General features: G+C 42.8%; 2 protein-coding genes across 2 annotated transcripts; one reads left to right on the top strand and one right to left on the bottom strand.

The window, feature by feature from the left end:
* Positions 1-2: 2 nt before the first annotated feature.
* On the top strand, positions 3-2142 carry LOC309693178 (transcription factor Jun-like). The gene has a single exon (XM_082512193.1). The coding sequence runs from the start codon at positions 393-395 to the stop codon at positions 1362-1364; it is 972 nt and encodes a 323-aa protein (XP_082368319.1). The 5' UTR covers positions 3-392; the 3' UTR covers positions 1365-2142.
* A 382-nt stretch (positions 2143-2524) lies between these two features.
* Positions 2525-7953, bottom strand: tada1 (transcriptional adaptor 1). Its single transcript, XM_082512194.1, has 8 exons — positions 7844-7953; positions 7182-7273; positions 7013-7078; positions 6698-6792; positions 5492-5704; positions 4774-4925; positions 4431-4587; positions 2525-3740 (listed from the first exon to the last, which is right to left on the bottom strand). Exons 1-8 carry the CDS (start codon positions 7924-7926, stop codon positions 3588-3590), a joined length of 1011 nt encoding a protein of 336 aa, XP_082368320.1. The 5' UTR covers positions 7927-7953; the 3' UTR covers positions 2525-3587.
* Positions 7954-12211: the final 4258 nt, after the last annotated feature.

Genomic DNA, 12211 nt, shown 5'->3' with positions numbered 1-12211 from the left:
ATCATTGTTATTTTCAGGCGAGCTGCAGCTTAGAGGTGGATAAAGTTCGTCTCCACGTTGGAAGTGATAGAAAGTATTAGACGTTTTCGGGCACTGTTTTTACTTTTTGGGAGCGAGGATAAATCACGGAAGACATTCGGTGTGTCCGGACACGGAGACCCGGCGGCGGGGGGACAATTTTTGGTTGTTGATGAGCGCAGGGCTCACAAAGGAAAAGTTTTCCCAGGACATAAAGTTGTCAAGTGAGTTGAACTTCAACAATAGGCGGACTCTATCGCAATCCAGTTGACGGACTGTCACGGGACCTATGTAAACAGTCGACCTTGGACTGTTTTCTCGTTTCTTTTTTAAAGGAGAAAAAGAAAGATCTCCCTCAGGGTGAACAAAACTTTATGTCCAGAAAAATGGAAGCGACCTTCTACGACGAAGCCTCCAACTCTCAGCGGGACGGGGCGGCAGTGTACGGCTTCAACCCTAAAACCCTCAAACAGACCATGACCCTGAATCTGAACGACCCGAAGAACTTTAAACCTCATTTGGGCGCCAAGGCCCTGGACATCCTGACGTCCCCTGATGTCGGGTTACTGAAGCTGGCCTCACCTGAACTGGAGAGACTGATCATCCAGTCTTGCAACGGGCTGACAACTCCCACCCCGACCCAGTTCATCTGCTCCAAGAACATTACCGACGAGCAGGAGGGCTTCGCTGAAGGGTTTGTGAGGGCGCTGGCTGAGCTCCACTACCAGCAGCAGATACCTGCCGCCCAGCCCGACCCACAGACCGGCTCGGCCAACGGCATGACATCCGGCTCCGCTGCGCCCGAGAGCGGCGGGATTTCCTACAGCTGCACGGTGCGCACGGAGCCGCCGGAGTACACCAACTTGAGCAGCTTCACTCGGGCTGTAATAGGCTCCACGCCCGCACCTGCCGGCGAGAGACAGCCACCTCCACCTACAAGTTACCCGGCGGCCCCACAGCCGTCCCACAACCACATGGACCACCAGCTGCCGGTGGCTGCGCAGCACTCACGGCTACACGCGCTCAAAGAGGAGCCACAGACGGTCCCGGAGATGTCCGGCGAGACCCCACCGCTCTCCCCCATCGACATGGAGTCCCAAGAGCGCATCAAAGCTGAAAGAAAGCGCATGAGGAACAGGGTGGCCGCGTCCAAATGCCGGAAAAGGAAGCTGGAGAGGATCGCCCGACTGGAGGACAGGGTCAAAAACCTAAAGAGCCAAAACACGGAGTTGGTTTCCTCTGCCAACGTCCTGCGGGACGAGCTGGCTCTGCTCAAACAAAAGGTGATGGACCACGTTAACAGCGGCTGCCAGCTCATTTTGACGCAGCAGCTCCAAGCTTACTAGACTTGCCAAGAAAAGAAAAGAAAAAGAACCAAGGGACACTGCTCGGGGACCAAATGCAGCCTTTCAGGGAAGTCTCAGCGCATTGTTTTTTTTTCTCCTCCACCAAAATATCCGCTCAGACTGTATCCACATGGAGGCTGACTGACAAGATACTTGGTATTGGTCAGCAACGGTGAATTATCACAGAGCAGAAGCCATCAAACTTATTGCACAGGCGCACACAGCTCAGATGGAACCTTGGCTCTGCCAGCGCCTCTGATCTGGCTCGTTACATATTTTTGGCATTTTTTTTTGTGTCTTTGTCATTTATTTCCACCTTAAACTACACAATGAAATCTATAATCTGTCAAACCAGCTATGGCAAGTGTTCACATCTTATCACTCGACTGTGGCCCACACATATCCTGCATCCTAACTGGAGGATAGATAGGGCTTATGTGGGCTCAAATTGCATAGACACAATGTGAACCGAACCTTTCACTATGTCAAGTAGCAACGTATGCATATAGACATGAGTCAAGCACTGAGTATCCCAGACACCAACGATTATATGTACAGAACACTAACAACAACAACAAAAGTTCACACCTTTCCCTAAAGACTCATAGGTGTGTGTTTACTGACAAAACTGCCTTACTTTCTTAATACTTACCTTCAAGCAACTTTGTGATATAGTTGTAACTAATGTTAAACCTCAAGTTAACACTTAGTAATATTTGTACGCAGTATTTTGAGCACTTAACTGTAAATATGAGAAAATAAAAGTGTTGGACATGCAGCAGGATGTGTGTTGTGGCTTTGTGATCAACGATAAATGAGCCTGGAGGTGAGCGGATAGTCTTGCAGTGTGTTACATGGAGTGTTTGTTGTTGGAGAAACTGGGGCGGACGGGAGACTGAGTCACCAGCTCGCTGAGGCGCACCCGATGGTTGCCGAAGCTACTCGGACGCCCATTGGACAGCGAAGCGTCGGAAGTGAGCCGCAGGCAGCCAAATATGGCAAGAGGTCTCGAGCGAGCGCTGGGACGGGTGGGGGTGTGTATGTGCGCGCGCGCGAGTAATAGTCACCGTCCTCCCACTACAGCTGGTGACTCTTACAAGAAACGCCATGTTGCCGAGGCAGATCTGTTTACACACTTGAAGGGAGTGAGTGGAGAAGAGATACTTTGTAAAGAGGAGGAGGCTTATTTTTTTATTTATTTTCTCAACTGTAATAACTGTCTGTAATATAAATACGTTTCTGTAGAAGAAAAAAAGTACAAATGTATACACTTTATACATTTAACCTGAACAGAGGGGCACATGTTAGATTACTTGGAAAGAAATTGAAACAAAATAAAACAAAAAACAGACTCTTTAGCCCAACAGTGACACCAGAAGCTGGTAAATGATTGGATACATGTTCATGCCCAATCATTTACCAGCTGGTAAATGATTGGAGGAGGCAGCTGTCTGGCAGTTTAAAGACCCTACACACAGACTGTAAACCCACACAGGTGCTTTCACTCACTGCTTGATACACCCTGGCCCTACCTGTTATGACAGGACTGTTTCTATGTTTAACTTGAGTCTTGGTACATTGGTTTAGATAAGCTCCTCATAGATTCCCTCAACTTCAGCCTGACACAAGACTTAATCAGCCATTAAATGAATACACCTGCATATTCTGTCCAGGACTTTTATGACCATTTAAATGCTTGTAATCTTTTATACGTGCCGTATGTCATGTTGTGAACTGGTTATTTACACAACACTTGAGGATTAGATATGTGCTTTTCTGTATCTTTACAGGATGTTTTGATGCGTATCTGACAACGTGAGCAAAGACGAACTCGAGGCAACTCAGACAGGGTTTAGTCTGTTAAGGCATCTTATCCACAAACTCCACAACTGCATCCTGCACTGGATCCCCAGACAGTGTACATAAAATTAAACACTATATTCTACTATGGAACTGAAGTTACAAAATGACGGTTGTCTGCCAGAAGCGACTGGTGGAGTTGATTACTGGAGCCGACTGCCTGCTCTGGTCTCATCCAACAGCTTCTTTTGATCTTACTTGTCTTCCGTCTTTCTGTGCAACACAAATTTTTCCAGGTTCTAAACAGCTTTAAGTTCTCAAACACAGAGTTGAGTTCCTAAATTATATCTATCTGGGGGTTGTTCTTGTGTTTGGTTCCTGATAACCCCCATAGTCTGTGCACAGTCCTGTGGCCGGGGGCTCTCAGCTGACGAGCACGCCCTCTTTAGCAGCTATGCGCTGCCGGTGGACGTGGTCCTGCTCTAGTTCTTCATGGCTGGGGTGCCAAAGCCGTGACAGGACGCGTTCCATGTTGAGGGCGTACATGGTGTGGGAGGGCATCACGCCGTGGTGAACCTGCATTAAACGAGTATAAAAGAGATGAGTAAACCATTTCAATTCTGATAGTTAAATGATGGAAAAGTAGGCTTGGGAAAAAAAAAAGAATCCAGCGTTAAGAGTAAAGAAAGATAAGATAAGATACCTTCATTAGTCCCACAAGTGGGAAATTTCATGTGCTGACATGAAGAGTAAGACATGAAGATATAAACCTTTAAACTTTACATATGCATTTCTGAGGGAAACAGCGTTTTTGTGTAAACACAACTATTCAGTAAACAAGGCAAACAGCCTAACAATTCTGCAATAAGACCTCAAACTTATAGGTTGGTTAGAAAATTTAAAAAAAAGCTATGAGTTTTGTCATCTCTAACTGACAGCTTGAAAATTATAAGACAAAAAACGGCAGCAACTGCACACAGTTTCGAAGCCAGAACTTAGAAAAGTTTGGCATTTTTGCTGGAAAAATGAGTTTATATCAATCTTATTACACACTCATTTGTGGACTATTACACAACTTCACAGCATTCTAAGAATCCCACACACACATTTTCAAGGTGAAAAACTCCATCACATTTAACAGGGTCAAAGGTTGTATTATTTGACCACTTGCCTGGGAATATCACAACTTTTCCTTTGGGCTGTTCCAAGAAAACTCACTGTGAAATATGCTGATGTTGCTAGGACCAGTTGTGCACATTTTCTTACCTGTAAAGCCTCGAGGAGATCAAACATGCTGATTGGAGGGAGAGGTGCAGGAAGACTGTCAGCAGAACAAGCCAGCAAATGAACAGCTTGCTGCTCAGCCTCATCGGGTGACACCTGTGGTGGTGGGCCTGCAGGGAGGGAAGCACTCTGTGGCGGACTTCAAGGGAAAAAAGTACACTATTAGTCCATACTGACAGCAAAAGAAAGCAGCTACTGATACAAACATAAAAACTAAAAAGATTTAATGAAGTTGCACTAATGAGAGGCATACACATTTTTCTGTATCAAATGCATTTTCTTATACTGAGAATTCTCACAGCCTAACAAAAGCTGGAGTCCCTACCAATCAGCAACACTGTGGTAAGCAGCAAGGCTGTTTTTCAGATAGGGTTGAGGCGTGACGTCATTGCCAAAGGCGTAGGGGAAACGGCTGTCTCGTAATCGATACGCCTTCCTCCGCATGATTACGGCAGTCAGGACATCTTTCAAGTGGTGCTGAAATAAATCAGAGCACTGAGTCAGTGCACAGTCAGACTCAAAATGGCTCCCATTCATTTCTGGGTGCAACAGGTCGCATTAGCTTTTGCATGTAAACTGACTGATAGCTTAGTGTAGTTTAATCCAAGTGATCACTGATAATGGAATCAAGACAGACCTCTCTTACTACATATATATATTCTATATACTTGTTTCATAACTCAACTTTAAAATAATTCAAACAGCTGAGTGAAAAAGACACTGTGCTGGGCAAGGACACAGACTGAGACAGTACAACTGATGTCCCTCCTGCTTTTGGCCACCACACATGGGTAAACATCTCATTAGATTTTGGTGTGACTAAGCGACAAAGCTCTGCTCAGTCTCTGGAGAAAACAAAGCTGTCAGTGCTGCATAATAAATGACGCAGAACATGTTCTTTCTGATCATTTAAACCACTGCACCGATGTTTAAACAATGTCAGACTTAAAAAGCAGAAGAATCACTTGCGTCACACTCTCAGCTTTTATGAGGGTGCACTGAGGCTCAAACAGTCACTCTTCTGTTGAACTGTTAGTATATACCTCAACGGCATAGATCATGGTGCTGATGGCATCTTCTGTGACGTTATCCAAGCCCACCTCAAAGGCGGTCACCATCATGCGAGCCTCCAGTTGGCCCCGTGTGGGCAGCAGCAGAGTGTGGGCGCTGAGACGCAGCTCTTCCTCCTCACTTCCCCCCTCCCTCGGGCTGAATGGCTGGGCGGCGCTCAGAGGATTCTGAGGCTGGAAACGATGCTGAAGGACACACAAGCATCCGAGCGATATTGTCAGTCCACTGTTCAAGCACACAGTTGTTATTTAGAGGTGGCTAACCTTGCAGCTGCAACACTCGGTCGTGATTTTACTTTTTAAGTGTACTGCACACATACACTTTACTTAGGATGGCCACCCAAGTGTATCTGTTGACTCATTTCAGCCTTTTTTTAATGCATTTTGGGTTGTTTTTTTTTTTTAAATCATGCCACAGAAAATGAAATCACCCATGGCTGATTTACAGTTGGACCATTCCCCTACTCTTATTTTGAAAGCCCAGGCCCTTTTTGTGTAGTTTCCCTAGCAGCTGGTTTGCTGGTCAGGTTGCTGTTGTGGCAATCCTCAGTGTGGTTCAGCGGCATCTACCTCCACTGTACCCTTAATTATGAATTTTGACACCCCAGTATTCATCGGTCTACTTGGTCTACTACTACTGAATGACCTGTTCTATAAGCACGCCTGAAATATGAGAAACTACTCAGTTCAGAAAAAAGCTTCAAGGGTTACTCCTAGGAGGCTTTCAAGGGGTAAAGAGTTAAATGGGTCTTGTGTTAATAGTCAGACGGACTTAGACTGGTGACAGTCTTTTTTTTCTGCTGTGAACTGAATGGCCCAAGAACCAGAAACTTCAGCGGGAGCAATGGGTCATGTGGCACTATGCTGAGCCCTTTGAGAATGCAAAGCAGAACATGGATTATCATCACTAGTTGCAGACCAACACAGTAGAGATAAAGCTCATCCACAGAGAGACTCAATGGAGCAGCAGCTCAATAAAGGTTTACTGGTTACACTACCTGGCAACTAAAATATTTAGAGAGGAGAACCTTATAAGAAGTATTTTTCCAACAATTCATTAAAGGTGTGTGTGCAACCTCTGTCAAAGAATATAAATTTGTGGGAACAGTTTTAGCAGTATTGTTGCCAACATGAACATATCTAGCCCGTGCGGGGATGAAAATATGAAGGAGGACTTACGTCGAATTTTTGCCTAGAGGAACATTTCTTATTCCCCTTCGGTTTGCCGGGCTTTGAAGCACAGCTACCTTGCCACTGCAATGACCCTGCACCCTCTAGAGGACAAAAAGGACACACAACAAGGTGCATGAAAGACACAAACAGAGATCCCATTTTATTTGGTGAAATAGTCTTGAATTTTAATCTCAACAGCTCCCAAGCCAGTCCTGACAAAAAGGTATGGCTTAATACATGCATAAAATGTCAGCTGTTATAAAATATAGGTTCAGCCACAATTTCAGAGGCATTAAGTTATTATTAAAAAAAAAAACTCACCTGGTGTGGAGACGATGATCTGGCACCGTGTAAGAATAGCCAGGAGAAAATCATTGTGAACATGGACTGGATGAATGAAGGAAACACAGAATAAGCCATTTTTTATTAGTAGTATTATAATTTCTACATTACACATTAGCACAGAGGAGAGCTGTTCTTTGACACTGACCATTCTCCTGTGCCAACAGCCTACGCGCCTCAATGTCAAACTCTTCCTTGCTGATCTTTTGTTTGAACCACAGCTTCAGGTTTGCCCAGTAACTGCAGGGAGGAAACAAGAAGCAAGCACCAACACACACATAACTCAGGTGCATCTACAACACAAAGTGATGCTGGACACAGACAGAAACACACGCATACACAAGCACCATCTGCACGTCATTCCATCTCTTTATCGCGTTATTCACGTGCTATTAACTTTTAAAATCACAAATACTCAACAGTGCTGTTCCTGTTTCTTTCTCTCGTCGTCTTTAAGTTAAGTTTCACTTCTCGCCAACTCGGGGTACACTTTTCAAAATATCGTCAAGTTGGATTTACACAAACCCGCCATAACGTTAAAGTTCATACAGCTAATAAAGCTCAAGGTAAATCTCACCTTTCTTACGCATCACCTTCACCACAGACATAAAAAAAATACCAAAGAGATGCTACAGTAATATGTCAACAACGGGGAAAATCCTGCAAAATGTAGCAGAGGATAGCTAGGTGCTAATTGGTCCAAGGCGCAGTTAATTAATGTTAGTCCCCTTTTCATTTCAGTGGCACAGAAATGGGACCAAAACGCAAGACTACGAACAAAGACAAGCACACAAACAACACTTCACTTACTGTTTGACATTATCGCCAATTGCATCCGTTAAATTCTTCTTTGCAATCTCAAGCTCGCTAGCATGAGCCGCCATGACGTTCATAAACGCCTACAATTACGTCATTAATCGGCGACAGTAACATTTTCTTCCCCTAAACCTATAAACTTTATTGTAGAAAATACATTTCACAAAATTAATCTAAAAGAGAGAAAAGCACTTAGCATTTTGTAATGGCTGAAATTAGTTGAAACTAACTAGTTAAATGAAATCTATTAAAAAGTCAATAACCAATCAATAAATAAGTTAGGTTAAATAAATATGGTGACTAAATTAAATAAATATGATGACTAAGCTAAGATAAATAACAGAATCAATCACACAACAAAAAGAAGTGGAAAACACAATGTAAGTAAAACGAATAACTAAACCATGTGGTTTTGTTACAAACAACTGCGCCGCTAGATGGCGGTGTGGTATCATTTTCATATTTGTACACAGATTAGTGAGGTTTGCCTTCAAGGCCTTCTGCCAGACAAGCTCTCTAAAGACGTGCTTAACTTTGATGAAAGCATGTATTTTAACCCTGAGGACAAACTTCTCCCACTGGTGTCCACTTGATGCAGAAGAGCTGAAAAAAAGTGCTTTTAATCTTGTAAATTTCATAAGCATAACAAAGAGGTCAAGATGCCCCCCCCCCCCCCCAAATGCTGTCTGTCTTTTACCAAGCAGAATCTTAGCTCTTTGTGTTTAACAGTGAACAGCTTTCATGTCAGAACACAGCATTTGTGTGCTAACACGACTTTAGAGCCTGAGCTGACGTGTATAAAGAATGACTCCAGAGTCAGTTTGCAAGACCAGTGGGAAGAATGTGATCAAAGCCTTCAAAACAAATCACGTAAAGCAGTGTTGCAACCTTTTACGACAAACTTAGAGAAAGGTCACATTGTCTTGTTTTCATGCTCTAGGCTTTTTCAACATTTTGCAGACTAGGTTTTGAGTTTTTATGGGTTTTTTACTTTTTGTTTTTAGCTCCCCTTAGACCAGAAGAAACACTTCTAATGATCACAGAAGTTTCCCTCCAATATGAAGCATGCCTGCCCGCACTTCCCATTATAACCACTAAAATTTCCACTCAATTCAAAAGTCACTCACACCTACAGCTACTTTGGAATGCAACGGCTATAACATCAGCCAGTACACTTCTATGAAGTGATTATTTCTTCTGCTTTCACCAAAAAAATGTAGCTTTAGAGTTACCAGTTGAGGTTAGAAACCTCAATTCTCCACAGTGCTCGTCAGAAAGCATTTCCGTGGTTCCATATATTGTCCTTTACAGATAATATTCCTCCAGAGCAGATTTAGGCCAGGAGGCCCTTTTTGTTTTTCACTCTTTTAACTTTGGCGTAAAAACAGCTGAGTCATCAAATAGATGGTCCTCCTTGCCCCTGCCCCCACATACCCAGGAGGTTCTAAAGCCTTAACCAGGCCATCTGACTCATGTCATTCATCAAAATGAGTGCAATCACTGAACATATACAGACATACTGTAGGCTATTAGCGGGTCCTCAGTTACGTGACTAACCTGCAGTGTTCAGAGGTCATACTTCTTTACAAAGGATGTGCATTTGATCATCTTAGGCTTTCGCGGCTTTAGCAGAATAAACAAGCCTGCCATGCCAAACGCAAGAACGATGAAAACCATCTGAATTTTTCATTGCTATTAGATGCATTTAACAGACTAAATGTCAGTTAATAAGCAGCTGAAACTCAAGGAGCAAATGTTCTATGGTTCACATGTCCTTTTGTTTGTTATCTCTGGGTTGCATTTGCTGCTTAGTTTGGAGAAAAACCCCTCAGCAAGATAAAGATCATTTTCACAATCTCAGCCTCTGCTTGTTTGCTTCAAAGCTAAACACACTATCACTCTTCTGGAAATTTTAGGACAGACTGGAAACTGTAGCTGTCCACAGCAAAGTGAGCCTTCCCAGATTTCTCCAAACGATGATCCATCTTAAACAAGTGTCTGTTGAGCCCTAAATCAAAAGGGCACTTAGCAACAAACTTAGTTACGGATTTGTTTAACCGTCCCAGTTAGAGCAAAAAATTCATCATGGAGCTTATTTTCAAAGAAAACAGCTCCACATCCTGTCTGCTGATTTGCTGCTGACACTAAGTGAGCTTCTGAGAGCTAATGAGTCACTCTCACGGACATTCCCCCAACAGCAGATGTTTTATAGCAAACAGCAGCGAACTGTCAGGGATCTTCCGAGCCTGAAATCTGTAGACAGTGAACCTTCACTTAGTGACAAGGAGGGCTTTTACCTCTGAAACGTGCAGTGGTTTTCAGAGGACCACACCGTAGCAGCGTTTGCCCATCCCCAGTCTGCTGGCAAGGTATTTTGAGTTGGTGCAGACCTGAGTGTGGTCCTTTCACTGGAGCCAAGGATGTCACCTTCACAGTTCCAGCATGAGGCTTTGCAGGGGTTTGGTTTTTGTGGGTTAATCAGGCATTTCCATGTCCCTGTGAGGCTGTTTAAAATTGTGAGGGTTCAGTGTGTCACCGGCACAAGTTATTGGAAGGCTACACTTGGATCAACCCACACTGGCTGATTTGTGGGGTCTGTTCTCACTGAGGGTTTAGAGGCACATTTATAACAGGAAGGTGGTCCGTTATAATCAGCGTCCTTTTCCTTGGTCAAGCTGGGAAAATCTGTATTGAAATTAATCCAGTAAAGCTTCTCAGGGGGTAGCAGTGGAGGACAGGGATGGACAGGACGTCTAGATTTTGCATTAAAGCACAAAAAAGTGTTTTAGAGAACAACCATGCTCTAGACAGGTATCTAAACCTGCTTTCAACCTTGTCAGCAAGCAGTAGGCCTATACTTTGTTAAAAATGCTTTGTATATGTCAGTAGGTCACATTTCTGCATGTTTTATTTAATTTATGCGGAGCACCTTTTAAGAAAATTAAAGGAATAGATTGGATTTCTACATAGAAACAAATCTTGTTTCTCATTCATGATTAGTAAGATCATTGTGCAATCTGCCAATTTTGTCTACGCTTGATTATGGTGATGTTGCTTCTCTATTCAAGTTGAAGCCTCTTGATTCTGTGTACTACCGTAAATTACGATTCATTACAGGTGATTGTTTTCTTGGTCACCATCGTATCTTATATGAGAGAACAAAATGTGATAATGTACAGTAAATCGAAGACAGCAGCATTGTATGATATTTATTTACAAGGCTCTTTGCTGCAAAGATTGCCTGCTTATCTCCTTGACTGAATTTAAACGGAGCTCTTACAATGTCAGGCCGTGGGACATTTTAAACATTAGCTGTACCTGTTGTTCACACTGAAATTGGAAAAACTGGATTGAAATATTTCTCCACCTACAAACGGAACAAACTACCAAAATGTTATGAAGCTACTCTTGTGCATTTTTTTAAATTGTGTACATGTACCTGTTTGTCTAACTTTTTGTATGTGTTTTATTTTGTTCACAGGTCTGTCTTGAAAAATAGATCTCAATCTCAATGAGACTAAATGTTTAAATGAAGGATTTAATAAGCATTTATATATTTTCAGACCTGTGACAGATTAAAGCCCTTGGCCTCTAATTTTCACGTTTATTTGCTTTTTTGCTAGCTCTTAGCTTACTTGAGCACAGAAACGGTTATACAGAAGACAAATTCTCTTAAAATCAGAAGAATCCTCAAACAATAAAACTAAAATCAGCTTTAATAGCTTTGCACTTTTTTTTCTCATCTTTTCAGCGGCGTGGAATCAGTGTTATGGGGGTAGTTTCCAGAACTACTCAACTTCTCATTTTAGAAGTAAAAAAAGGGGGTATATCACATTAATCTGTAAGCTTTGGATCCACTTGCTTTGCTTTTATAACTCTTGATCCTGACTGGAAGTATTTTCCAGTTTTATGGCAAAGTAAGCTAAACGCCAGGTGGCCGAAGTTTCAGATTTATTAGAGACACATGAGAGTTGTACCGTTAATCTCAATTTTACTGTTTGCAAGATATTCTGATGTAATTAAATTCAGTCTTCTAAACTAACATCGACATGCATGCAGGCAAACTCTCAGGAAACAGAGGTTTTGACGGTTATAATGAGACAGATTTATAGACATAAAGGCATTAAGAGCACTCAAAGGGAGAACACAATGGTTGAAAAAGAAAGAAAAAGGATTCATGTGTTCCATGTGATCAAAGTTGTGCGCCTGGCGTTGATGACTTTGCTTGAAACCAGTCATCCACGGACACCACTTGAAGAGTGTGATGGTCTGGCTCATCAACACAAAGCCGACAGGGCCAGAAAGATTTAAGACAACTCTTATTAGTGTCAAATTCAAAGTGTTGCAAACTGGTCCAGGAAT

This window comes from Aulonocara stuartgranti (genome assembly GCF_965226115.1).
Source record: "Aulonocara stuartgranti genome assembly, chromosome: 18".
Lineage (NCBI taxonomy): Eukaryota > Metazoa > Chordata > Actinopteri > Cichliformes > Cichlidae > Aulonocara > Aulonocara stuartgranti.
Note: the sequence above shows the minus strand (reverse complement) of the source record. Positions and strands in the feature narration are given on the sequence as shown.

Coding starts and splice junctions, on each gene's coding strand:
- LOC309693178 (XM_082512193.1), top strand. CDS start 393: ATGTCCAGAAAAATGGAAGCGACCTTCTACGACGAAGCCTCCAACTCT.
- tada1 (XM_082512194.1), bottom strand. CDS start 7,926: ATGAACGTCATGGCGGCTCATGCTAGCGAGCTTGAGATTGCAAAGAAG. Junction 7,274..7,843: donor ATTGGCGATAATGTCAAACA/GTAAGTGAAGTG, acceptor TCCTCCCTGCAG/TTACTGGGCAAACCTGAAGC. Junction 6,793..7,012: donor GATCATCGTCTCCACACCAG/GTGAGTTTTTTT, acceptor TTTGTCCTCTAG/AGGGTGCAGGGTCATTGCAG.